The 26,129-nt window shown below is 49.8% G+C and overlaps 3 protein-coding genes across 8 annotated transcripts in view; 2 read left to right on the forward strand and 1 right to left on the reverse strand.

The window, feature by feature from the left end:
- The window catches only part of ALG1 (ALG1, chitobiosyldiphosphodolichol beta-mannosyltransferase), a 9,455-nt gene extending 274 nt beyond the window's left edge, over positions 1-9,181 (forward strand). Inside the window, exons 2-13 of the mRNA XM_027665890.1 lie at positions 50-127; positions 1,365-1,468; positions 1,939-2,087; positions 2,677-2,766; positions 3,384-3,494; positions 4,590-4,711; positions 5,592-5,630; positions 6,195-6,254; positions 6,710-6,820; positions 7,757-7,871; positions 8,557-8,632; positions 8,960-9,181. Of these exons, the coding sequence (XP_027521691.1) occupies positions 50-127; positions 1,365-1,468; positions 1,939-2,087; positions 2,677-2,766; positions 3,384-3,494; positions 4,590-4,711; positions 5,592-5,630; positions 6,195-6,254; positions 6,710-6,820; positions 7,757-7,871; positions 8,557-8,632; positions 8,960-9,094 (1,190 nt within the window). The 3' untranslated portion in view covers positions 9,095-9,181. The remainder of the gene's footprint in view (positions 1-49; positions 128-1,364; positions 1,469-1,938; positions 2,088-2,676; positions 2,767-3,383; positions 3,495-4,589; positions 4,712-5,591; positions 5,631-6,194; positions 6,255-6,709; positions 6,821-7,756; positions 7,872-8,556; positions 8,633-8,959) is intronic.
- On the reverse strand, positions 4,049-16,581 carry EEF2KMT (eukaryotic elongation factor 2 lysine methyltransferase). 4 transcript variants are annotated; one of them, XR_003531346.1, is made up of 10 exons: positions 16,451-16,581; positions 16,298-16,360; positions 15,608-15,688; positions 15,335-15,436; positions 15,015-15,148; positions 13,500-13,795; positions 12,323-12,472; positions 11,396-11,670; positions 7,032-7,126; positions 4,049-4,490 (listed from the first exon to the last, which is right to left on the reverse strand). XR_003531346.1 is itself a non-coding variant. In XM_027665891.1 (8 exons), the coding sequence occupies exons 1-8, from the start codon at positions 16,532-16,534 to the stop codon at positions 11,570-11,572; spliced, it is 1,011 nt and encodes a 336-aa protein (XP_027521692.1). In that variant the 5' UTR covers positions 16,535-16,581; the 3' UTR covers positions 11,166-11,569. The 4 variants fall into 4 exon arrangements, 1 of the variants encoding a protein (XP_027521692.1); XR_003531345.1 differs by lacking the exon at positions 4,049-4,490 and having other exon boundaries at positions 6,814-7,126; XR_003531344.1 differs by lacking the exons at positions 4,049-4,490; positions 7,032-7,126 and adding an exon at positions 11,209-11,222 and having other exon boundaries at positions 11,260-11,670.
- An 875-nt stretch (positions 16,582-17,456) lies between these two features.
- Positions 17,457-20,185, forward strand: NDUFB6 (NADH:ubiquinone oxidoreductase subunit B6). Of its 3 annotated transcripts, none has more exons than XM_027665915.1 (4): positions 17,457-17,729; positions 17,803-17,882; positions 18,840-18,884; positions 20,027-20,185. In XM_027665915.1, exons 1-4 carry the CDS (start codon positions 17,550-17,552, stop codon positions 20,040-20,042), a joined length of 321 nt encoding a protein of 106 aa, XP_027521716.1. In that variant the 5' UTR covers positions 17,457-17,549; the 3' UTR covers positions 20,043-20,185. The 3 variants fall into 3 exon arrangements, with proteins under 3 accessions (XP_027521716.1, XP_027521717.1, XP_027521715.1); XM_027665914.1 differs by having other exon boundaries at positions 17,511-17,729; positions 17,803-17,895; positions 20,027-20,181; XM_027665916.1 differs by lacking the exon at positions 17,803-17,882 and having other exon boundaries at positions 17,494-17,729; positions 20,027-20,181.
- Positions 20,186-26,129: the final 5,944 nt, after the last annotated feature.

A 26,129-nucleotide genomic window follows, 5' to 3' on the forward strand; every position in this document is an offset into this window, starting at 1 on the left:
CAGAGAGCCGGCCGGGGGCCGCGCCACTGACCGCGCTGTCCCCCCGCAGAGAGCCGGCCGCACCGGGACGTGCTGCGGAGCGCCCACATCCGCCTGGTGCCCGTGGCCGAGCTGCGCGGGCTGCGAGGTGCGTGAGGGGCCGGGGCTGTGCGGGGGGAGCGGGGGGAACGAGCTTTGGGTGGAACAATAAACCCCACAGGAGCGGCCGGAGCGTGTGCGGGTCCAGCCCCGCCGCCCTCAGAGCTGCACACCCTGATCTCCCTCCTAGAATTAAACACCTGCTGGTAGCGGGGCACTCGATGCCGTTCGGATGCAGAGCGAAATGCGGAAATGCTTTCTGTTTTCCCTTTTCCCCTCCCAGCTTGTGTATTTATCACTGTTGCCCAGAGAAGCTGTGGCTGCCCCATCCCTGGAAGTGTCCAAGGCCAGGTTGGACGGGGCTTGGAGCAGCCTGGGCTGGTGGAAGGTGTCCCTGCCCATGGCAGAGGGTAGCAGTGGATGGGCTTTAAGGTCCCACCAACCAAACCATTCTGGGATTCTATGACTTCTTTCTATACAAAATACATATGGGAATTTATAGGGACCATGAGGTATTTACTTAGCTTTGTAACGATCATAGAACAGAATCAAAAAACCCTTTAGTTTGGAAAAACCTTCTAAGATCATCGAGTCCAACTGTTCCCCCAGCACTCCCAAAGCCCTCACTAACTCATGTCCCCAAGTGCCACATCTACACACACAGCTTTTAAATCCTTCCAGGGGCAATGACTGCACCACTGCCCTGAGCAGCTGTGTCAGGGCCTGACCACTCTTTCTGTGAAGAAATTTCTCCAATATCTAATATAAACCTCTCCTGGCACAACTTGAGGCCATTTCCTCTCATCCTGTCCCTTGTTCCCTGGGAGCAGAGCCCGATCCCTCCCCCGGCTCCCCCCTCCTGTCAGGGAGTTGCAGAGCCAGAAGGTCCCCCCTGAGCCTCCTTTTCTCCAGGCTGAGCTCCCCCAGCTCCCTCAGCTGCTCCTGGTGCTCCAGCCCCTTCCCAGCTCCGTTCTCTCCTCTGGACACACTCCAGCCCCTCAAAGTCTTTTCTCTCGTGGTCCATCCTGCCCAGATCCCTCAGCAGAGCCTTCCAACCATCAAGCAGATCAACACACTCGCTCAACTTTGTGCCATCTCCAGACTTGCTGAGGGAGTGCTCAATCACTTATGCACTTCATGGATAAAGATATTAAAACGTGTTTCCATTTTTACAGGATACCTTTATTTTAACCCTCTCTCTGCAGAGCTGGCTGGCTCTGTTATGATGTACACATTTCTGTGGGGAGAGCTGTAATATTCTTACCAGTTTTCCTGTCATTTTGCAGTGGGTCCAAAGCTTTTCCAGTACGTCATAAAGGTCCTTGTGCAGTCAGTGCAGTTACTGTATACACTGCTGAGGATAGATCAGCCCTCCTATATTCTTCTTCAGGTATGTTTTGTGGGGGACTAATTTTAATAAAAACAAATAGTGCTACTTCACAAGGCATTTTTAGAAGTCTCAGACATTGTTCTAGTTATTTGAGAGCTGAACTGGCCTCATCAATGGTGTAAACCTATATCAAAGAATTTTTTTGCCTCTAAACTTTTTGATTTTCCTGTTAGCAACTCAGGTTTGCTCTTCCTGTTAATTGTTGGGCTTTTAAACTTCATTGGCATGGGCAGTAGTAAAGAATAAATCTCACTGGAAATGCTGCTGTGTTTATTGGAGGGGGATTTTGATCCTGATCCAGGGTGAAATTTGAAATGCCCACCAATCTTAATAGGTGAATACAAATAGTCTCTGGTCATTAAGCTCCTTTAAAGCGATGTAATTTCAATAATTGGATTTTTTTCTGGTAGTTGCTTTGTGTTTGTCACTTGACCACACTCTTGTGCTGTTTCTGGTTTATTTTTGAGCAGAATCCCCCGGGCTTACCCAGTATAGCTGTTGCCTGGGTGGCAGGTCTGTTCTGGAGAAGCAAACTGATAATTGATTGGCACAACTATGGATACACCATAATGAGCCTGAGTCATGGGAGGAACCACCCGCTGGTGCAGATTGCAAAGTGGTTTGTACAGTCACTTCTCCTCCTTCAAATTGCATACCTGGGTGGGATTCAGAATGGAAACCAGTGGGGAGAATATAATTGGCAAAGGGCTGTTTGTGAGAGGGATTTCTGGGGTTTGCTGTGCTGAACTGGTTTCTATTTCAGAAAACATGTTTTGAAATTGCCTTTGTTGGACACGTAGGGGGTGGTTTGAAGTAGGTGGGTTGCTTTTATGTGCATATGCAAACTTTGATCTTGTTATTAGAATTTCTCTATAGGTACTGAGTTTTTTATTCTCTAATGCTGCTTTACACTCCAGCTCTCCCTTAAAAAGCTGCTTCTTGCTGAATCTAATTGGTTGTGTGCAGTTAAAAGCTTTAAAGGCTTTCTAGTGTAGGTGTTGGAGTCCTGCTGTAGCCCTTCTCATAAACTGATATTGCTTCAGCACCAGGAGTCCATCAATAACTGGGAATAATTGGTAATTAAATTTCAGTTTTGGGGGCAGTTGAGTTTCTTTGGGGTTTGTTTGGCTTTCACTTGTCACGGGCACTGGGGGCATTTAAAGCAATTGCCTGCCTGTGGTTTCTAACTGACTTTTAACTTTTGTCAGGTATGAAAAGCTTTTTGGGCGCTTGTCTGACTATAACTTGTGTGTCACTGATGCAATGAAGGAAGATCTCTGGATGAATTGCAACATAAAGTAAGTCACAAATTACTCTGTGTGTGCAAAGTGAAATGAAAACAGATCCCTGAGGATTCAGGGGCATCCTACAAAAGCAACTCCACTGAAACTATTAGCTCTGTTTTGTAATGAGCCAGTGGAGTGTGGGCATTCAGGAGTCTTCATTACCCTTCTTAATTAACACCCAGTTGACTGGGAGGTGACAGTCCAGGTGTCAGGGAGGTTTGCTGCCAGGCTGCCAATAGAGTGGGAATAATCACTGGGATTTTTAACAATTAGTCTGCCCTGACAGCTTTTCTTTTGCAGTCAGGGGGCTTTAAGATCAGGGTTGCTCAGGGGCAGTTACAGAGTAAGTTTGAAAAATCAAGACAGTGATGTCTGCAGTTTGTACAGGTGCATTTCACCCCTAGAATAGGCACCATGAAAGGGGCTCTTTGTTACAGGATTATTGTGTCCACCCCGGTGTATTCCAGCAAACTTCAGGCATACAGACAGATGTAAGAGTCAAAACCAGAATTACTTTGCAGTATTGATTTACTTAATTACTTTCTGCATTCCATGTCCAGCCTGTCGCTGAGCCAGGTACATGTTGCTACGTCTGTATCTATTTAAGCTGTTCCCGTGTTTCCTCACAGGGCAGTAACTCTGTATGACAAACCAGCTTCTTACTTTAAGGAGACACCGTTGGACCTCCGGCACCGTCTGTACATGAAACTCGCCCAGGACTACGAGCCCTTCCGAGCACGGTGGGTGTGAGTGCAGCTGTGGGGTGTGAGTGCAGCTGTGGGCTGTGAGTGCAGCTGTGGGCTGTGAGTGCAGCTGTGGGGTGTGAGTGCAGCTGTGAGTGCAGCTGTGGGGTGTGAGTGCAGCTGTGGGGTGTGAGTGCAGCTGTGAGTGCAGCTGTGGGCTGTGAGTGCAGCTGTGGGCTGTGAGTGCAGCTGTGGGCTGTGAGTGCAGCTGTGAGGTGTGAGTGCAGCTGTGGGCTGTGAGTGCAGCTGTGGGCTGTGAGTGCAGCTGTGCTGCCAGTCTCTCCCGCAGGGCCAGGGAGCTGGGGCACTTGGTGGCCACAGGCACTTGTGTGGGGGCCCGGGCTCTGAGCCCCAGAGGCACAGTGGGCCCAGTGCTCGGAGCAGCTGGTGCTGTGCAGGTTGGCTCAGGATCACGGGGAGAGGCCAGACATGAAATCACTGAACTGTGCTGACACAAGACTTGGTGTGTGAAGTAGAAGTGTTTTGTTTTTAAAGAAGTTGGCACAAGCACTGAGGCAATCTGTGACAGAGTATCTCTAGGGTGGAATGACAATGGTTGGATGCTTCCTTAATAGCACCTCTTCCTTACTTACTGTGAGAGCCTTCAGGGTCTTGGTTTGAGTGTTGCATGTTCCCCTCTGCCTGTGTGCAGGGTGTCACCTGTAGCAGATTGACCAGGGAGTTACTTTACCAAACTAATGCTTGAAAAAGAAGTGAAATCCATAGTGTGTAGAGGGTATTTTTGAAATGCCCACCTCAGAATGTGTAGGGTCTGAGTTGAATGGAATAAATGTGCTGTTGGCCTCCATGCTCTGTGAGACAGAGCTGCAAAGGGAGGGTGGCTGTTTGCTCAGCTTGTTAAGGAAAACACTCTGCTGGAAGATGGAATCGTGTCTGTAGCAGTAGGAGGCAGGAAAAATGGCCTCTCCTGGTCTGGTATTTCTCCATAGCTCTGTAGGATGCCTCTGTTTCTGGAGAGGTTGAGCAGCAAATCTAAAACAAAATGTTTGGGAATTCCTGCCACTTAAGCAGTGTTTGCTGCTGCTGTTGGCTGTGTGTGTAGCCCATCCTGAGGAAGCTGTGTGTCCACAGTGCAGAGCCTGTGGATCCCAGAGCTGAGAGATCTGCCTTCACAGAGAGGGATGGCAGGGATGGACCTGTGGTGGAGTCCAGGGGCCGGCCAGCTCTTCTCATCAGCAGCACCAGCTGGACAGGTGGGGAAACACTGCATTTTTCATCTAAAATCAGGGCTGTTTGTACTTCCTCACATCTGAAGTTATGTTTTTTCATTTGCCAGGAAAAAATGGAAGACAAGGTGTATATGATACAACTAAGTGTTGCATCATACACAACCAAATGTGGTATAACTTATAGAATGCTAAAAATCAATGATTTTTTAAAGTTATGTTTTAATTATAGAGCTACAGTGTAGAGGCTCAGCTTTAAGGATGGTTGAAGAGATTTCCTACTTCTTTTTTTGCTTTCATTCTAGACATACTATTTTGCAGGGTGGCATAAAATAGTTTAAGAAATTAAAATATTTACTCCTTATTGAGCACCCTGGTCTAATGGAAGGTGTCCCTGCCCATGGTAGGGCTTGGGACAAGATGAGTTTTAAGGTCCCTTCCAACCCAAACCAGTCTGTGATTCCATGATTTCTGATAAATGTGTGTTACATAATTATGTCACTTGTTTCCATTTTCTGTTCCCTTCTTCATACAGAGGCAAAAAAATTCCATTGCTAGTAACCCAGGGGCAGAATTGGCAGAATTGTCTTTATCTTTGAGTTGTCAGGGCAGTTTTTGCACTCAGTTCTTTAGTTTTAGAAACTAGAAAATTGCAACTTGATAGCTTTGAAGATGTGCAGCATTTGTGAGTGGTTTGTCTGCCACATTGCCAGCAAGGGAAGCAAATAAACAGTGTCTGTGGTTATAGACTTTTATTTATGAAAGCAAATTAGCAGATTTTAATAGGAAAAGCATGGTCTGTACTAAATCATGTTGGTGAGGTGAGTCTGATTGTTGTTATTTCAAGACAGTAATTAATCATAAATGATACAAATGTGGATGTCACTAATAAAGCCTTCTCTTTCAGAGGATGAAGACTTCTCTGTCCTTTTAAAAGCTTTAGAAGGTGGGTATGAAGGAATTAATCTCATTTTTCCAAGGGTTGTTTTCTGGACACTTAAAAAGGGTTTTGCTAAACCCTGTTCAGGTGAAAATGCAGCTGTATTTGATTAAGTAGCACTGGTTTAAGAGTGGTAATTGAAATACAGAAGGGCAACATCTGGATTCAATTAGAGGAGTTGTCAGGGAGAATTAAATCTCCAACTAGCTTCTAAATTGCAGTTTTATTTCTTAAGCTATTACAGATACTCTCCATAGGCATCTGCTAATAGGGAGGAAGGGAATACTTTGTCTTATTTTGTAGGCTTTGCAGCTGGCAATTGTAAATTGATCTATTGAAGCAGCTGATTGTGGGGCAGTTGAACAAATGCTTGCTGCATAAACAGAGCATGATTTATTTCTGTACAAGTTTGTAAATTTTAACATTGCTGAATTTACTACTGTTTTACTAAGTACATGCCTGTAAAGAAATAACTTGCAGTAGGAAGCTAAATAATTAATACACTGTGACCACTGTTAAACCAACCATCTGTGTATTTGTGGCCTCCAAGCAGTGTTTTATCTCCTCCAGACTACGAGAGGTTTATTGATGAGGGGGCCAAGCTTCCAGCTCTGGTGTGTGTGATAACAGGTAAGGGCCTGTTTGTGCTGCAATTCTCTCAGTGCTGATACAGAACATTCATTTTCACTTTTGTTCTGTGCTGACTCTTCTGATGGTAAGAAGAGACTGTTGTCTTTATGTCTGGTTATAAGAATGGGAATTTATAGTTGAATTTATAGTTGAACTCACACGATGTAATCATGGCACATTTTCAGAGGAGAAGCTCTTGGCCTCCCTCTCTACTCACTGTCCCTGCTACAGTTCTGCACTACTCCATGTTCAGAACAGTTTAAACTCTAGGTACACATCACTTTGAAAGGGACTTGGATATTTATGTGTCTTTTGGAGGATCATGTGTGGTGTCCTTTTGGATGTACCTGATACAACAGCAGCTCAGCAGCTGTACAGTAAAATTCACAGACCACACTATTTTCAGTCAGCTTGATGAAAAACTACTAAATATTTTTCTTTCCTGTTTTAAACAGGTAAAGGACCTCTAAAAGACTACTACAATGGACTGATACAGAAACTGCACTTTAAACATATCCAGATCTGTACACCCTGGCTGGAAGCTGAGGATTACCCTCTTTTGCTTGGTAAATAGTGGGTGATGAAACAGGCTGGAGAACGTGTGAAAAACAACTTGGCCCAGGGGCAGAGAACTGATACAGACTGTGCACAGAACCTGGTAGAATATAGCAGTGAGTGCTTGGTTAGTGACAGGAGACTCGTGGCTTTGACTCATTCCAGCAAAAATGTTGAATTTCTCTGGCTGTTCACTGTTATCCCAAAAAGCTGGCTTAGTACCTGTTGCTGGTTTAGCCTGTTCTTTGCACTCTTTGTTTCTTCTGTGCTGAAATACAGCTGCCTGTGCACGTTCCAGCTTATTTTCAGGGTCACTCCTGTAAATGAAATCAAAAAGCTTTTCGCTAAGCAACCAAAAGTAGCTGAAATTTTTAATTAACTTGTCACTGGAATGTTATTCCCTCAGCATGTTCATTGTAACAGCATAAAGTGGGAGTAATAAAGTAGTACAATACGTGTTTAACTTGATCTCCATTCTGCAGGATTAGAGCCTGACAATTTATATGGCTTTAAAACACTGTGTTTATTTGGTCCTTTTCAAATAATGAACATAATGGCTATAAAATCACACTGTAATTTCTCTATTTTGAGATGACTTGAACTGGGAGAGGTCACCAGTGAGCCAAGCAGCATATCCTGTCTGGTTTGTGCTGGAGTTTTCCTTCACTTATCCATTCTTAGCAGATCAAGGGGTAGAAAGGCTGTTTTAAGATGCATGAAACTTTAAAATCCCCTCTAATTTAATATGCACTCACTCACGTTTCTAAAACCTGACTAATTTTAATCACAAAATGTATTGTGCTTTTTTTTTTTCCCCTGAGTGCTTGAAACAGAGTCAGTCTGGGTGGCTGGAGGGGGCTCCACCCAAAGCAGCACAGAAATGAAGGTTTGCAGCAGGACAGAAGAGCTGCTCTCAGAGAATTCAGACTGTTTTGTTTGCTTTTCAGGCTCAGCAGACCTGGGGGTGTGTCTCCATAAATCATCCAGTGGTTTGGATTTGCCCATGAAGGTGGTGGATATGTTTGGCTGCTGTTTACCTGTGTGTGCAATATATTTTGAATGGTAAGACCTTGTTCTGTTACAGATCAAGTGATTCACATAAAAAATACTCTTACAAAGCAAGAGTTCAGCAGCTACTGCAGGAGTCCAATGAGATTGCTGTATTATGCCATTTTTTTAAATTCAATAAGTTAGAAATCAAGGTTGTTATAAATTTTAAGAATGACACTAGTTTCTCCAAAGGTTGGAGCATGTCATGCAACCACTTGCCTTAAAAAATCCCTGTTATCCTTTGTTTCCAAATATTTAATTTTAAAAAAAGCTTCCTTCCGTTCAGTGGAGAGGTGAGTGTATGCATAGGCACTCTTGGAATTCATGGTCCTCTGGGAAAACAGTAGCTTTATAAAGGAAGGTAGCTTCTCTGTGAAGATTTCATGACGGATCATGGAAAAATTTTCCTCGTGGGTTAGTTTTAAAGTAGATTATTGCCCTGATTTTTCATGTTATGTCCAGTTGACTGGCACAGAGTGAGGGCCCTTTGGTACAGTTGTGGTTGATTTAGTCTGACATAGGAAGGAGAAAGAGTCTTTAAATTAGAAGATTTTAAACTGCCAAGTGTGGGGCTCATATCAATGATAATGTCACAGATATCCTGGGGTGGCCCCTTTGGCTCTCACTGTACAACATTTTAAATGTCCCACTTGCTGCTTTTTGTCTCATTATTTCCTTCTGTGACTTCTCTTCACAGTTTACATGAACTCGTGAAACACAATGAAAATGGTCTGATATTCAGGGACTCGAGTGAACTCGCAGAACAACTGAAGGTAAAGGCTTTGACTCATTTCTGCCCCCCAGGTGTGACCCCAAAGGTGCCACCACGTGGGCAGCCCTTTCACAGCTGTCTGTCTGTGTATTTTGCTTTCTCAGAAGGCACTGCTTGGCCTGGTGAACATTATTTGGCTCTCTTGTGTTTAAATGAGAATCTGAAGCTGGCAAAAGCATTGAAAATGTTGTCATTGTTCTGTTTCTGGGGCCAGACCCAAGAACAGTCTCACTGCAGCTTTGTAGTTGAGGGTTAATGCTGGGGAGGCTGCAGTGAGCCTGAAATGGAACATGATGATGTTCTTGTGGGTTTGCCCTTTGTATTACAGATGCTTTTCCTGGAATTTCCGACCCTGGAAGGCAAACTGCACAGCTTCAGACAGAACCTCAGGGCCTCCGAGGAGCTGCGCTGGGACGAGAGCTGGGACCAGACTGTGCTGCCCTTGCTGGGGCACAAGGAATGACTGTGGGGAAGGAGGGTGGCAAAGCTGATACATTCCTGGACTGCAGAGGTTTGATAAACAGTGAATAAACACTTTGTATTGTCTACAGTTGCAGTTTTTAACTACTTCAACGTGTTTGCACACTCACTCCTCTTCCTTTCCAATTCAAGTTTCCTGTGTAAGAGCAGAGCTGAAGGTGCAGCTGGAGCTGTTTGCTGTGTGTCCACCTGTGTTGCTCAAAGGTCAATTTTTGGTGAAGATACTTGAATACAGATAGAAACTATTACCACTTTCACCTGCTGGACACTCAGCACCTTAGTAGGTGATTTGGGTATGGTTTTTTTGCAAGTGGGAAATGCCTTTTATTTGAATTGTTTAATTTCAACTGGTCAAAGGTTGGACTTAATGATCTTGGTCTTTTCCAATCAAAATTATTCTGAAATTTAACTGAGGATACATGGAGGGATTTTGTTTACTCAAGCAGTAAATTGCCTAGTCTTCCTTAGACACACACTGAATATCCTCTTGTATGATTTTATTGAGACAGAACTGTTTTGTTTCAAAGTTGTTTTCCTTTTCACAGTGTGTGCAGGAATGTGGAAGTGCAGCTGCTGGGGTGTGACAGCTTTACTGGGTACTTAGAGGAAAACAGACCTTGCAGTGAGAGCTCCCCTTGTAGTCTGAAGTGAATGTGCCCATTCACCTTGAGAAAGAACATCAAATTTATCTCTTTTTGAACAGATGAATAGAACAGGGAAAAATAAACCCCAAACATACGTGTGATGTAATCAAAGGCACTTCACTTGGTGAGTGCTCACTCAGGTGCACCCTTCAGCTTTTTATTGTTCAGATCAGTACATGCAGACTGATGCTTCCACGTTTTTTTCATCACCTTTTTGGTTATAAAATAGATGTCAGTCATTTAAGGAACAGAAATGCTTGGGTTTATCATGTGGTTACTGCTCCTCAAAGCTCCCAGTTCAGGGGTGGGAGGTGGTGACAGTGGGTTCTGCACCAGCATTTTTAAACCCTCTGACTGAGTAATCATCAAAAATCTGCTTTTTTCAGAAGGAAAAAGGTGAAAATAAAGGAGACAAGTTGCTTTACTGCAGGAGTTTGGCAAAACCTCCAGCTTCTTGACTGAAGAATGGTTCATAAAGATTTATTTGCCAATATTTTAGTGTATCTTTCCTACTGTTTTCAGTCAAAATCCTGTCTGGGGGCTTTGCCGTTCCCCTTTAGCCAATCCTGTGCACGTGGAGATAAATTAGGCACTTCTCTAATTAAACAGTAATGCCAAAAGCTTCAGAGAGGTTTCATCTTCCTATAATAAGAATTTTAGATGTAAAATGAGCCATCTGTACAGAACCTTTGAGTGACTTGAATTTTGTGTAAGGGAGCTCCTGTTTGGGCTGCCAGCTTGCACTTCCTCTAGAAATAATACCTTTGAGTTCTTCCTTTTTGGGGACAGGGAGCTAAAACCTGGGCTGGGGTAACTTCTGCTTAATCCCAGCAGTTGTGGCCTCTTTCAGCTTGAAGAATAAGATGATTCTTCAGGTTTCAAATTACCTACCACCCATTTTCTCTCCGTTGCTACAGAAGGAGGAGGCTGAAGTATTTGTTCATTTTCCTGTAAGTAGCTTTTAAAACAAGATAGAGAAAAAGAAAGTCTAAAGAGGAGAATGAGCAGCATTTGATCTTCTGCTTTGGGACCAGGAGGAGAATGATGAATGGACACTGGACAGTTTCTGAGCAGGTGAGCTCAGTGTTTCCTCCTTGCAGGATCCCTGGAGCATTGCTGTGGAGTATGAGTCCTTTTTTATTTCCTGGCCAACCTGACAGGAAGGTCCCAGCAGCCAGTGGTGAAAGTGGCAGCTCTTAAGTGAGAGGAATGTACCTCAGTTGTGATTTTTGTCCTCACTGCAGGGTGAAGATGCCCCTGACTTCCAGCAGAGCCTGTCCCCTGCTCTTACAGCAGTGTGAGCCTGGGACATCCCACAGCTCTGGAGGTATTAGTCACTGCTCATTTACTGGTTCATTTTTAAGACTGACCAGACTGCCAGTATATAAAAACAAGCATAAAAAAACCAGAGTAGACAATTCCAGCTGATTTTAATATTTAAAAATATTTTTTACTCTGAACCATTGTCTTGCTCCTTGTCCGTGGGAGATCCTCATCCTGTGACCCCGCAGGTTTGCCTCCAGCGTTAACAAAACAGAACACAGTTAAAAAAACACACTTGAATTCTGTTGTCTTCTACAGAATTAAAGTGCAGTGTGATTAGGGCTTAATTTTTTTTGTATTGTTTGAGGTTCACTCACTTTTCAGGAGCAGCAGCTTCTTTGCAGAAATGCTGGAAATTACAGGAAGAAACAACTCACATTGACAACAGCCCGTGTGTACAGTCCAGCACCTCTGGTATGTGCTTCCAGAACTCAGGATAATCTTGTTGCAAGGATGACATAGTCTCAAAATTCTAATTCTATTTGCCAAGCCTATATAAATAGCTGGAGAATAGTTACATTTGGCTGCACATCATAGAGAAAATTACTGTTGCCGTGGGCTGGAATAATCTGCCACCTGATCTCGACTTTATCTGTGAAGAGAAACACTGGGAATCATATTTAGGCTTACTAAAATGAAGAGCACAAGTTGCATGACAAGTTCTGTAGGAAGAGATCTTTACCATGCTGTGAAAGAAAGCTACAGGCAAATGCTTTGAGTGTTTTTAAAAGACACCAGTAATGCCTCTCTCAGCATCATTTTGTGAATTAACCAGTTGCTGAGCAGACGACAGACTGCAAAAGATAGGCTTCAGAAGAGTACATGAAGAAAAATCCCATTTTATTTAATCTCTAGTTGGTTTTTAACCCTCAAAGAAGTGGTAAGATAAGATGAAGGGTTTAGGCTGCATCTCTGTTATTTATCACTGTGACAGAGCAGCACAGATGGTTTCCCTGCTTTAAGCTTAACCCTGTTTAGTTTCCTCCCTTTTGAGCCCACCACACTTGCAGTGTGTGCTGTGACAGATGTGAGCTGTGATAGCCAGGATGTACCTAAAGGTAAGTTCCAATCTCCTGATCAAATCCCTGAGGAAAAGCTACTGCTCTTAAATCCACCTCTAGGATAACAGTCTCACTATTGGACAATGCTCCTCACCAAAAAAATGCTCCTGTTCATCTCTACCACAGAATAAGTGATGGGGAAAGAGGCAAAACTATTGAACACTTGATGAAAGAGGCCCCTACCCAGTTCAGCCTGGAACAGGTGATACGTGTCTGGGTTACGGAGTGTGAAGGCAATGAAGACCTCAGGAGCTTTTCTGTCTGCTCTGCAGGTGGAGAGTTTCTGTAGCATCCCAATGAGGGCTAAAATTATCTCTGGATCATACACCACGTCTGAAAAAAAAAAAAAAAAGAGGGAAACATACAATATTTATTGAGGATTGAGCAAAAAGCAGAATGAGAACTGCAAAACAAAAATATAAAATATTCACAGTGCAGGAGAATATGTTTTTTTTTTATTCATGGGTTAAAAATTCCCAAGGAGAGATCTTCAGAAATGCCTCTGGTTTATGTGCTATGCCCTCATCTCTACTATCACTCCAAAATCACTAAAAATCCGTGCTCCTTTTTGTAAATGGATTGTCAGATATTTTATTTAGGCTCATCCTAAGGGAGACAGCAGGAACACTGAGTGTTGGTGCTGTTGCCACTGCCCTTGGCAAAACAAACCTGCCTTATTAAAAATGGGTGTTTTAGAGGCTGAAGGCAGAGGACTTGCAGCAATTTGAATCCAGAGTCATTTCCTGGAGAGCAGAAATAGTGATGGGAGGTGAGAGTGAGCACCAAGGGGTACGAAATGCTGATCCTCAGAGGTGGCTGGTTACTGTGTGGAAGTGTTGAGGTGTCTGTACCTCTGACAGACCCAGCACTTACTTGTGATCCAACATAATCAGGGCACGTCCTGCAGTAATGAGTAACAGCAAAGAGTAGACAGATCTAAGTCTCCTTTAGTTCTTGTCTTCAGAGTCCAGCTTGGGCTGGTTTGGGCACTGAACAGTGTGGTTGGCATTGGGTAACATACAGTGGCTTCATCTTACAGAATTCACATTCACACCTTGTGATACCTTGGATGACAAAGTCATTTGCTCACCTGGATTCTCAGCTAATTTTTGCTTTGCAAAGCTCCAAATCAGGGATTAAAACCCTGTAGCTACAGCTGAGACAATTTACCATCACTCGATTTTCCAAGATTAGATTTCCTATAAACTCCCTCCAGATTTATATATGGGCAAGTCCAAAAAAGGGCTGCAGTTGTTTTTTTGGGGTTTTTTTATGATGTCATCCCTCGAGAGCCTGCCAGGACTCCGAGTTCTGCACCCCTGTCCCTCCACTCTGCTCCCTCCTGCAGGGAGTGACGAACCTGCTGCGATGACAACGTCAGGTTGGAGACCCACCAGCTGTTCCTCTGTCACTGAGCCCCAGTCAAGTTCTGCAACCATCAGTTTTGGGGTTTGGCAGTTCTTTGTTTCCACCTCCTGCCCTTGGGGCTCTGTTTGGATACACCAGGTCACTTGGAAGCCATTGAGACGGATGTTCTCTCCCAGCTGTCTGAGAACACAGTGGTGGCAGTCACTAAATATGTATGTCTTGGGTTGGCAGGTCTTACAGATGGCAATTCCAGTGAAGCCAATCCCACTTCCTAATTCCAAGACTGTCCTGAAGGAAAACAGATTAAAAGAAGTACTATTAGGGCTCTACATTAAGTTGGAAATCAAAATACTGCAAGTAAAATTAAAGGTAAAATGAGCTGCAGATAATTTCAGTAATTTTTGAGTAAACCATTCACAACCTAACCTTTATCTCAAACAACTGGAGAGCTGGGAAATGCTGAGGGTCAGCATAAATTAATTACCTGAAATGCTTCTTTTGCATATGGTACAAAGCATTCCCAGTATGGGGATGAGAGACATTCCCACCTGGTTTTAGCCATCTGCATCTGCCTCCCCCTGAAGTGGCTCTTTTCAGAGTCAGGGCAGAGAAAGGGACACTGAGCAGCACAGCTCCTCTGGGAGTCAGTATTTTAAATTATCTTTCCTCAAAAGTGCTTGTTCCTCTTGCCTGTTTATAAATAAAGCCCAGACGATGTGATCAGACCTGCACATGGATCCTCTAATGCTGGTGAGATGGATCCCAGCAAGGAGTGAAGTGCATCAGTTAAATTACTGAAAACTGAACAGCTGAACTTCAAAGCAAGTCAGGCTGCACAGTGCCAGGGTTTTGATCTTAACCCCCATCCTGACAGAATTACAAGGTCCTGAGTTACAGCTTGACTTGCAGAAGACAAGAGCAGCAGTTACCCAGCAGCAAAATGGGGTGATTCCACTTATTTTGGGTGTATATATTGCCTATTATTAAATATTACTATTATAAATATTGTCTATTATTAAACTACAGTTTCGTAGGTCACAGTAACAGGGCTGGAGCCCCTCTGCTCTGGAGCCAGGCTGGGAGAGCTGGGGGGGTTCACCTGGAGAAGAGAAGGCTCCAGGGAGACCTGAGAGCCCCTTCCAGGGCCTAAAGGGGCTCCAGGAGAGCTGGAGAGGGACTGGGGACAAGGGATGGAGGGACAGGACAAGGGGGAATGGCTTCCCACTGCCAGAGGGCAGGGTTAGATGGGATACTGGGAGGAAATTCTTCCCTGTGAGGGTGGGGAGGCCCTGGCACAGGTTGCCCAGAGAAGCTGTGGCTGCCCCTGGATCCCTGGAAGTGTCCAAGGCCAGGTTGGACAGGGCTTGGAGCAACCTGGGCTGGTGGAAGGTGTCCCTGCCCATGACAGAAGAACAGAATGAGACCATCTTTAAGGTCCCTTCCACCCCAAACCATGCCATGATTCTGTATGGATTTTTCCCCCTTTCCACCCAAGCTGTGCCATTACCTGGCCCTGAACACCTCGGGGTTGCCCCCTGCCCACCCGGCGAGGTGCAGGGCAGCCTCCCACGTGACGAGCCCCGTGGTGCCCCCAGAGATCATGGCTGTGCTCTCACAAAGGGTCACACAGTCTCCTGTGGGCTGGAGGACACACAAGAAAGCAAAGATGGATCAGCACAGACAACAGGTTTACACTTCGCAATCAATACTGGCACCTGGGAAAAGGCAGGAAGCACTCCAGGCTTCTGAAGGGTTATTTTTAAAGCCAATTATTGCTTAGTTCAGATTACTAAATGTGATTCAGAACAGTGCAGCATCAATGCTTACCAGTAAGTAGTTTTTGTAACACTGAGTAGATTCTTCTTCTTTTAAAACATCTGCCAGTGTATTATACAGTTCATCCAGGGGTTCAGCTGCTGTGGATTCGTGCTGTGGGAAGAACAGGGCACCTCTGGGAGTCACATTGTCATGAAAACAAAAAACACTTGCACTTTTAAGTCCCATTTAATACATTGTTGGCCCCAATATTTACAATATTGTGGTTTGTTATTACATGGGATATTTTCAAGGGAAAAAAGAAGAGTGAAAAGCAAGCAGTACCTTTTTTATGAGCTCAGTCAGAAAGCACCTCCTGTACTTGGTTGAGGGGGGATATTTCACACACAGAGGGTGGAGGATGGTCTGAAACAGGAACAGCCACGGAAACCAGTCACCAGGGAGGGGTTAGGAAAGGCACTGAGGGCCAGAGAAGGACCATTAACTGGCTCTCAGTGCCATGAAATGCATTGGGATTTAGTCTGTACAAGTGATGCTGAGCCAGAAATTGAAATTTTATGATTTCTGATTGGTTTGTGAGTTTACAGATCTGGGGCAGCAGATTTCTTACCTTCTGAGGCAGCAAAAATCTCCCTTTTCAGAGTAAAGAGCAAAACTGAATGGGAATAGTCCAGTTTGCCCCCCTCCTTCTTTTGCTTTTCTCTTCCCTCTTTCCTTTTCGGCTTGCTGCCTGATTTGCTTTTTTCCCATCCCCAGGGACAGTTTAGGCACCAGCATTCCCTGTATCCCGGAGCATCCAGGACCAGCTGGGCAGACTCGCCTGTGCCATCCACCGCATCAGCGCTCGGGCACGCGGGTCTCAATTCCGACCCAAGAACAGCCAAATAAACGGCAGGGAAGGAAACCTGCAGTTCTGCAGGGCCCAGCGAAGCGCTGCGGGCCCGGATCGCTGCATTTACGAGCGACCCCGGCGGCTCCGGGGGCACACGCGGTGGCAGCCGGGGGTGTCCCCACCTGGTGCAGGATATCCCGGAGCAGGGGCGAGTCCGGCGCAGCCCGCAGGTTTTGTTCCAGCTCCTAAACCGGGATAAATAAATAAACAAACAAACCAACAAAGCAGCGCTGCCGCGTCCCCCACCCACCCCCCGCCCGGTCCTCCCCCGGTACCGGCCAGGGCAGCGAGCGGAGCGGCCGCGCCGCCAGGAACCGCCGCTGGAAGCGGAGCCGCAGCCCCGGCTCGGGCCCGGCCATGGCCCCGGCGGCGCAGAGCCGGGCAGAGCCGGGCAGGGCCGGGAAGGGCCGGGCAGGGCCGGGAAGGGCCGCGCATCCCCGGGCTCGCGTGGAGGGAGGGCCCGGGGGAGGAGCCGCCGGGGGAGGAGCGGAACGGCCCGAGCGGGGCCTCGAACCCGCGACCCTCCGGTCACAGCCCGGGACTGCCCGGCTGAGCGGCCACGGCCAGCAGGGGGCGCCACGGCCCCGCCGCGCCCGCGCCGGGACCGACCCGGACACGGGGACACTGGGGGGGGGGGCATTGGGATCGATGGGATCGATCATGGGATCGATCAGTGGGACCGATGGGATCGATCGGTGGGATCGATCGGTGGGATCGATGGGATTGATCAGTGGGATCGATGGGATCGGTGGGATTGATCAGTGGGATCAATGGGATTGATCAGTGAGATTAATCAGTAGGATCAATGGGATCAGGGGATGGGTTGGATTGGAAGGACCGTAAAGCCCATCTCGTTCCACCCCCTGCCATGGGCAGGGACACCTTCCACTGGCCCAGGTTGCTCCAAGCCCCATCCAACCTGGCCTTGGACACTTCCAGGGATGGGGCAGCCACAGCTTCTCTGGGCAACTGTGCCAGGGCCTCCCCACCCTCACAGGGAAGAATTTTTTCCTAATATCTAACCTAAACCTATTCTCTTTCATTTTGGACCCATTCCCCCTTGTCCTGCACTACGTGCTCTTGTGCATAGTCCTGCCCCATCTTTCCTGTAAGTTCCCCTCAGCAGGGAGGCGGCCCGCAGGTCACCCCAAAGCTCCTCTTTCCCAGGCTGCACAACCGCAGCTCCCCCGGCCCTTCCCCCGGGAGCCTCCCCATCCCTCCCGCCGCTCCGCTCGGTGCCTCCCCCGCGCTCGTCATCGCTCCGCGCCCGCCGCCCTCACTGCGAGCGCCGCGGACAAGGACGGGGCGCCCGCGGCCGGGCGGGCACCGAGCGGGGCCGGGGCTGCACCGAGCCGAGCGGGGCCGGGCCGGGCCATGAGCGGCTACACGGAGGATGAGAAGCTGCGGCTGCAGCAGCTCCGGGCCCTGCGGCGCCGGTGGCTGCGGGACCAGGAGCTGAGCGAGCGGGAGCCCGTCCTGCCCCCGCGCAAGCTCGGCCCGGTGGCCGCGTTCTGGGAGCGCTTCCTGCGGCCCGGGGGGCTCTGGCGGCAGCAGGTGAGGGGGACGGGGGGCCGCCTGTCCCGGCCAGGGCCCGCTGGCCCCGCCTGACCCGCCACTGTCCCCGCAGGTGTACAAGGCCTACCAGACCGGCGGGTTCCTCCTGGTGCGGGTGCTGATCCCCGCCTGGCTCATCACCTACTACCTGAAGTACCACGTCATGGTGCGGGGGCGCGGGGGGCGCGGGGGAGGGCGGGTTGAACCCCGCAGTAAGGCCGTGGGGGGGGGTGAGGGCTGATCCCACACGGGGGTGTGAACGTGCTGCCTATGTCGGGCTGCAGGCTGAGGTGACCTCCCGTGGCCTGTCCACCTCTCGTGTTTACTTGCTTAGGTGGCACAAATATATGTATTTCTGGTGATATTTTATGATAAAAAATCGCTCTGGTGAGACCCCACCTGCAGTGCTGCCTCCAGCTTTGGGGTTCCCAGTACACAAAGGACGTGGAGCTGTTGGAGCAAGTCCAGAGGAGGCCACAGAGATGCTCCCAGGGCTGGAGCCCCTCTGCTCTGGAGCCAGGCTGGGAGAGCTGGGGGGGTTCACCTGGAGAAGAGAAGGCTCCAGGGAGACCTGAGAGCCCCTTCCAGGGCCTAAAGGGGCTCCAGGAGAGCTGGAGAGGGACTGGGGACAAGGGATGGAGGGACAGGCCAAGGGGGAATGGCTTCCCACTGCCAGAGGGCAGGGTTAGATGGGATATTGGGAAGGAATGGTTGGCTGTGAGGGTGGGAAGGCCCTGGCACAGGTTGCCCAGAGAAGCTGTGGCTGCCCCTGGATCCCTGGAAGTGTCCAAGGCCAGGTTGAATGGGGCTTGGAGCAACCTGGGCTAGTGGAAGGTGTCCTTACCCATGGCAGGGCATGGAAGGAAATGGGCTTTAAGGTCCCTTCCACCCCAAATCATGCCATGATTCTGTGATTTATGGCAGTGCCCAGCTTTGCCTGTGCTGCCTCCTGTGAGCTGGAAAGCTGTGCCTGAGTTGTTGCTTTCCTGGAGGAGTGGTGACCATGGGAATAACCAGGGCAGCTGCTGGTGTGGGGAATGGGAAAGACTTGTACTCCCTCCAAATAACACTCTTTTCTTTCCCCTTCCCCTCTCTCTCCCCCACTTCCAGAAAAAGCCTCATGGAGTGGTCATGGCAAATCCACAGATATTCCCAGTAAGTCTGTTAACACTTGTTTTGTCTTCCAGCTTTGTCAGGCAGAGGGGAAGGGGTTCCATGGGGAGAAGTGCAAGTTTGTGCAGCAGCTGAGAAATTCCTGGTAGAGACTCTGGAGGGATGTGGGGTGTTCTGTGGGCAGCCTGTCCTAGAGCAGCACAGAACAGTGTTTTTGGGCAGTTCTCATCTTGTCCTCGGAGCAGACAGTCCCTGTTTCAGTGGGACCTCCTCTCTAGCTGCAGACTTTGGAGTACCTGGCTGACAGTACCTGGCTGACATGGCCCATGGGGAGGAAAACACAAACATTTCCTTTGGGAATGGGTGTTTAAAGCCTCTGTGGTTATTAACACATGGAATGACAGAGTGGTTCTGCTTCTCCTCATTGTCAGCACTGGGAATGTTGGTTCTGGCTTGGTCCCAGGTGTCCCTGCAGGTCCCCCATGCTCAGGGGTCCCCAAAGAGTTGTGTCACCTCAGTTTGGAGTGTTTTTTGAAGCAGAGAGGGTCAGATTGCTTGGTCTCTTTTCAGGCTGCTCTGAGCTGTTACTGTTTGGTGTAACAAGTCAGAGGGCAAACACTCTCCTAGAAAATCAGCTCTGCCCTTTCTGACAGCTGCACATTTTTGGCAGTTCTAACAAGTTCCATCCCTAACAACCACGTAGCAACATACTGAAGGTCAGGCTGTTGTCCTCTGTCTTCAGCCTAGATTTTCAGTCAATTTAGGTCAGCCCAGTGGGCCAGGACAGTGCCTGGAGCTGGAACAGGCAGCACTTGGGCAGCAGGTTGATTTTTGAGGGATTATGTGTCTCTCCATAGTCACCAGGCCCTGGGTTTGAACTCACTGAACCCTGTGCTGTGCTGAAGGGGGTTATGCAGTGCTATGAGTCCAATATACATTTTTAAAACAAGACAGTCTCAAAGTGTTTGGCTGCTGTTCTGTGGTGAAGCAGGTGCAGGTTCAGGTAGTTTGGTTGTGATGTGATTCCCGTATCCTGGGAATGTTGGGTGAGTGAGAGTGTTCCGAGTGAGTTGCAGTGAGATTTTTGTCTGGGAGTGGGGAAGTTGCAGGTTCCCTGAAGGGCTGGGCTGTGCAGGGAGGGGCTGGGTGCAGGAGGGAATGCTCACCACGCTCTCATCCCTCAGGGGGACAGGATTTTAGAGACTGGAGAAGTCATGCCACCCCTGAAAGAAGATCCCCACAAGCACCACTGATGGCTGGGAGCTGATTTCCTCCTTCAGCAAACACAGCAGGAGCTGCACCTGCTTTCTCTGTTCTATAAAAGAGTCTTTATTCTGCATCGCCTCAGCTTCTCTCATTTACTGATTACCCCTCAGTCCACGTCAGGTGCTCCTCCTGTGGGAGTTCCTTTGGCCTTTGGTGAGTGTTATTGCTGGGTCCTGATGATCTCCAAGCCCCTTCCTCACCTTTAATCTGACCTGACAGACCTGGCAGCAGGACAATGTGGCCTTGGAGGGACAGGAGACATGCTGTTGGTCCCAGGGATTTTGGAGCAGGCTGCCCCGAGGAGGGGTGTCACACTGACCTCCTCTCACACACACAGTTCTCCTCTCCCACTCTACCAGACTCTTTTCTACCAACCAGTTCTGACAGGTTTCCAGTGAAAATTAAGTTTTCATCTATGTCATCCCACTTGTCTGACTAGGGAGGGTGGCAGAAGAGACACTGCTGCCAAAATTCCTTTTTACCCCTCATTTCTCTGCCTTCAGCCCCTTCTGAGGGGGATTATTCCAGCCCCCACTGGCCCCACGTACCTGGGGCACTTCCTACTGGGAAGAGTGGCCCACTGGGAGCAGGGAGCTGGAGTCAGGGATCCCTATGGATCCCTTCCAATCTAAGATATTCTATGATTCAAAGTATTTTAGTAGCTGGGGGACAGAAATGGTTGAACCAGCCCTCAGGTAGGTAAGGGGAGGGTCTGGGACAGAAACCCCTCCTGAGCCGTGTGAGACCCATACAGCCCATGTTTGTGAAGTGGAGGGACAGGCCAGAGCCCCCCCTGCTGTGTTTGGGGACAGCCAGACCCCTCATAAGTGCTCTGGAAGGGACTTGACCAACAAGGCCATGGCAAACACAGAGGAAAACTGTCCTGCAGTCAGAGGAGATCAGGGAGGGAGGCACAGATCCTGTGTCAGGCACCTGGCTCAGCCCCCAGGCCCTGGCCAAACCCACATCCATCTCTTTCCTCGGGTCAGCATCAGCTTGGGGTGGGACAGCAAGTGAGGAATAAAGGGGCAGGGCAGTCATGGGCTGTGAGGAACCAGTGGGATCCTGTGGGTCATCACTGGGAGGCCCTGGAGGGGTCACTGGGGCAGGTTGGGGGTCACTGGGGGAGCTGGAGAGTCAGCAGGGCTTGGGGAGTCACTGGGAAGGTAAAGAGTGAAGGGACTGGGGTTGATGGGGGCCCTTGAGGGTTATCAGTGGCCACAGGGGGGCAGTGGGGTTGGTGGAGGGGGCTGAGACCTGTCCTTTCTTCCCATTGCCTTGGGGGTCCTGGCCCCGTGACTGGGGGGTCCCTGTCACCCCCCACCCAGAAGTGCTCCTGCCCCAAAGTGTCACAGGCTGAAGTGACCCTTCTGCACCAATTGCTGCTGCTCAGCCTGGCTGACCCTGGTGGCACCGTGGACAGGGAGGTGGCCCCTGGCCCCCAGTGACACATCCTGTGCCCAAGGATATCAGCGAGCCCACCCCCCAGGTGAGTGACCCTGGGGGTGCCTCCCCTCCCTTGGGGTCCCCTGACACTGATGACAGACTGGCTGGGCTGCCTCAGAACTCCAAGGTGCCCCTGCACACCTGTGCAGTGCTTAGGAGGAACTGGGGGCTGTGACACCTCCTGGGGACACACCACACCCACAGAGATGCCTGATACTCCCAGGAATTCCAGATTCCCCCAAGGAGACCCTGATCCTCCCAGGGCTCCCAGATTCCTCTCAGGGAGCCCTGACAACTCTTCTGCTCTAGTGAGAATTCCCCCAGGACTCCAGGGAATTCCTATTACCCCCAGAGGCCCATGGACATCCCCACAGCTCCAGCACCCCAGAGCCACTCCGATTCCCCCACTTCCCTGCAGTGTGGAGCCCAAGTGACCATCCCAGGCCACAGACTCAGTCCCAAGGATCACTTTGGTGTTTTGGATCAGATAATCCTCCCTGAGGAGAGGGGATTGATACCTCTCCCTCCAACAGGGAGGGGTTTGAGTGTCCCAACCCTCCCATAAAGGGGGGGGATGGCACAGTTACAGCAGGATCATTCATGTCCATCACCTCACCTGTCCCACTGAAGGTGACACCACGTGTCAGTCAGTGAGTTGTGAGACCCCACGCTGGTGACAGCTGCTGGACCCCTGCAATGCAAAACTATTCCTCTCAGATTCTGTGTCTTACTTCCCTTGTGCTAAATGTGGGCAATGCACTATATTGACAATGAAAGCAAAACTCTTCTGGGTTTGTACAATACTGTTCCCTCAAATGTCCTCTGTTGCACACAGGTACATGCAGTACACCTTCCACTTAACTTCTTTTTGAGGTCCCTTCTGGCTAAAAAAATATCACTGCTCAGTTCTAGATACACACATAGATAATCCCAGAGTCACAGACTGGTTTGGATTGGAAGAGACCTTAAAGATCGTCTCCAGGGACACCTTCCACCAGCCCAGGTTGCCCCAAGCCCTGTCCAACCTGGCCTTGGACACTTCCAAAGATCCAGGGGCAGCCACAGCTTCTCTGGCCAACCTGTGCCAGGGCCTCAACACTCTTATATAATACATATATATTAAATATTTAGTCAAGAGTTACCTTTCTTTGCAACTGCCTTGCTGCAAAAAGCCTTCCATTGCAACAGCTCAAGGACTCATGGAGGAAGACTTCCTCCCAAGTAGGTGATGGATCATATGACTTTCTGTCCTGCCCTTTGAGAGCCATCAGGACCTCCTCATTGCTCAGGCTGAAAATAGGAGGGTTGAGGGCAGGCACCAGGAAGGAGCCACTTGCCAGTCCCATGGCAGGGTGGAGTTGGAGCAGAGATGAGGATGAAGGGAAGCATTCATTCAAGCTTCATGTCTTGGGAAATGAGGACTGGAAGACCTTTGGGATGGGGAACACACCAACCTTTCCTCCCTCTCACCTGAGGTGCCTCAGGCAGGAGCTGCTGGTTCCAGCACTGGCTGCCAGAGCACAATGGGAAGTGTCCTTGTGCATCCTCCAGTCCCTGCAGATCTTGGGTGTGTGTCCCTGTGCTTGGCCAGCTGGGTCTGCTCCAGGTCACCTCCCAGCCTCCCCCACCCCACAGGGTGTCCCATGGCACAGAGCTCACAGTCAGGGCCAGGCGAGCTCACTTACTGCAGAGATACAGAGCTGTCTACACTGACATATAGTGCAATCCATGAGGATTCACATCCACAGTCTATGAGGATTCACATCCATAACCCATGAGGATCCACATGGCCTTACTTGTTGGGTCCTGGCTGTGCAAGTCTGAGGCACTGGAGAAAGTGGCTGATGCTCCTCTCTATGGTGGAAAGTCGTGGTGGGTAGAGAATCTTTGCAGCTGGAGGAATGCAAGGTTTGTATTATCAAAAAAGGCTCAGGATGGCCCAGGCAGCCACAGGCCAGCCAGCTCCAGGAAAAAACACGGAATGAGTCCTTTTAGGAGGCATGGTAGGGGGAGAAGGAGCAGGGAAATACTCAGTGTGGAGTTACAGTGCCTGAAAATGATTGTTTTCTGTGATGAAGTTTGCTCAGGGTAGAGCACCTTCAGCCAGGCTCTCAGTTCTACAGCACTCAGTCATTCCCAGGAATGACTTTCTGACTGGCTGGAAGAGCTGGGGGCGTTCACCTGGAGAAGAGAAGGCTCCAGGGAGACCTGAGAGCCCCTTCCAGGACCTAAAGGGGCTCCAGAAGAGCTGGAGAGGGACTGGGGACAAGGGATGGAGGGACAGGACAAGGGGAAATGGCTTCCCACTGCCAGAGGGCAGGGTTAGATGGGATATTGGGGAGAAATTGTTGGCTGTGAGGGTGGTGAGGCCCTGGCACAGGTTGCCCAGAGAAGCTGTGGCTGCCCCTGGATCCCTGGGAGTGTCCAAGGCCAGGTTGGACGGGGCTTGGAGCAACCTGGGCTGGTGGAAGGTGTCCCTGCCCAGGGCATGACAGGCTTTAAGATCCCTTATAACCCAAACCATTCCATGACTGTGATTCCTAACAGGACACACTGACATCATCCACTACGTCAAATCACTTCCCAACTGGGCAAAGTTAACCTTTTACATTTATTCTCCAGATACCCAAGGCCATGCTGGTGATATAATTCCAGCCAGGATCTCCCCCATCCTACCAGCAGAGCTGGGTGTCAGCAGCTGTTTGTGTCATGCCCTGTAGATGTGATGTCAAAGCCCACACAAACTGCAGTGACTCCCCTCCTCCTCCTCCTCCTCCTCCTTCCCCTTCCCCTCAGGGCTGTGCAGTCCCACTGCTCACACTCATCAATAATCCTGTGCATGACAGACGGGGCTGAACTCAACTGCCCACACACGGGTGTGCAGAGGCATTTGGAGTGCTCTGAGGATCCAACTGCTGCTCAGTGAGGCTGAAGAGCTCAGGGATGAAGTCACCCAGCAGGTCTCTGTGGCTGAGCTGTGTGGCCACCCTGGGGTACCTCACTGGCACCAGAGTGCAGGGACACCGTGGTGTCCAGAGGGGTCACCGTGTGCCCACACTAACACTCCATGGTGTGGCTGGTGACAGGTCTTACTCAAACACCCACTGTGGTGGAGCCAGTGGATCCTGTTAAGCCCAACTTCCCCCTTTTCCCAGGGGATCCCAACACGTTTTACACCATAATAGGCAGAGGAGCCCCACCAGCCATGGTGGGATGGTTGGGGTGTCCTGTGCAGGAGTTGGACTTGTGGTCCTTGTGAGTCCCTTCCAGCTTGGGATATTCCATGGTTTTGGGGTGCTGACCTGTCCATGCAGGGCTGGGATACCTGTCCTGTGCTTCCCTCAGGCACAGGCTGGGCACTGGGGGAGCATCAAGCCCCTCAGCTGCCCCAGTCCAGGAATCCCCCCAGTGAGCAAGGGCAGTGTGGGGCTGCCCCTGCCCTGGCCCACCCCGGAGAACAAAGGCAGAGATGCTTCTGCAGCCTCTGGAAAAGATCTACCTGCAAATAAACGTGTTGATATGACTGGCAATTCCATCTTACAGAGAGATGAAGGGAAGCCAAAGGTCTCCACTTGCCCTTTGGTCCCTGCATCATCTCTACAGGTCTCCTGTACACTGGCTATCTCAGCACCCCTCAACTGCCCACACAGGCTCCAACAGCCTAAAGAGAGCACTTCTCCTGTTTAGGAGCTGTCCTGTTTTACTTAGCAGCCTTTAATCCCCTCTCCAAGGTTGGTGGCATAAATGGTGCTGCTTTTGCTGGAACAACGACCAACTATTTCACATCAGGGTGTGCTGGGGCCAGCTGGGCTGAGTCACATCTGGGACCCCCTCCCAATTTCCACCTGTGACTCTTGGACAGGAGCACCCTGAGCTTGGCAGGTGCTGCAGGAGCTGCTCCCAGTTCCCATCTCCGTGGGGCAGGATGGTTTGAAGGCACTTCTTAAAACAGCGAGACTGGCCTTGGGCTGTCCGTGGGGGAATGTAGCTCTGGGTTGGGATGTCCATGGGGGATGGGTGTAGCTCTGGGTTGGGATGTCTGTGAGGGGATGTAGCTCTGGGTTGGGATGTCCATGGGGGAGGGTGTAGCTCTGGGTTGGGATGTCTGTGAGGGGATGTAGCTCTGGACTGGGATGTCTGTGAGGGGATGTAGCTCAGCGTTGGGATGTCTGTGGATGGATGTAGCCCGAGAGTTGCGGCTCAGGGGTGGAAGATCCTGGGAGGGCCGGGATGCTCCGAGCCGCCCTCCCAGCGCCGCTCCCGGCTCCACGCTGTTCCTCGCCGAGCCCCGGCCGCCCATCGCCCGCAGCGCCGACAGCTCCTGCCAGCTCCCGGCTCGCTTGATGTGCCGCCAGGTCATTAAGTGCTGTAATTACCGGGCGCGGCGGCTCCTCCCGGGTTCGCTCAGCCCCGGGCTCCGCTCTCCGCATCCCGGGATCCTCCCTCCGCTCACGGCGGCGCCTCCTGGGGCAGCGCTTGAGGACCCTCCGGGGCGCTCGGACCCTCCGTGTGCGGGCTCGGGGCCGCGCAGCTGCCTTCCCGACCCGAGCCGCGAGACGCTGCGGGACCCCCCGC

Source organism: Corapipo altera, unplaced genomic scaffold (genome assembly GCF_003945725.1).
Source record: "Corapipo altera isolate COAL_440 unplaced genomic scaffold, ASM394572v1 146, whole genome shotgun sequence".
Classification (NCBI taxonomy): domain Eukaryota; kingdom Metazoa; phylum Chordata; class Aves; order Passeriformes; family Pipridae; genus Corapipo; species Corapipo altera.

Coding starts and splice junctions, on each gene's coding strand:
- EEF2KMT (XM_027665891.1), bottom strand. CDS start 16,534: ATGGCCGGGCCCGAGCCGGGGCTGCGGCTCCGCTTCCAGCGGCGGTTC. Junction 15,689..16,297: donor TCCGGGATATCCTGCACCAG/GTGGGGACACCC, acceptor TTCCTGTTTCAG/ACCATCCTCCACCCTCTGTG. Junction 15,149..15,334: donor GTTACAAAAACTACTTACTG/GTAAGCATTGAT, acceptor TGTGTCCTCCAG/CCCACAGGAGACTGTGTGAC.
- NDUFB6 (XM_027665914.1), top strand. CDS start 17,550: ATGAGCGGCTACACGGAGGATGAGAAGCTGCGGCTGCAGCAGCTCCGG. Junction 17,896..18,839: donor ACCTGAAGTACCACGTCATG/GTGCGGGGGCGC, acceptor CCCCACTTCCAG/AAAAAGCCTCATGGAGTGGT. Junction 18,885..20,026: donor CAAATCCACAGATATTCCCA/GTAAGTCTGTTA, acceptor CTCATCCCTCAG/GGGGACAGGATTTTAGAGAC.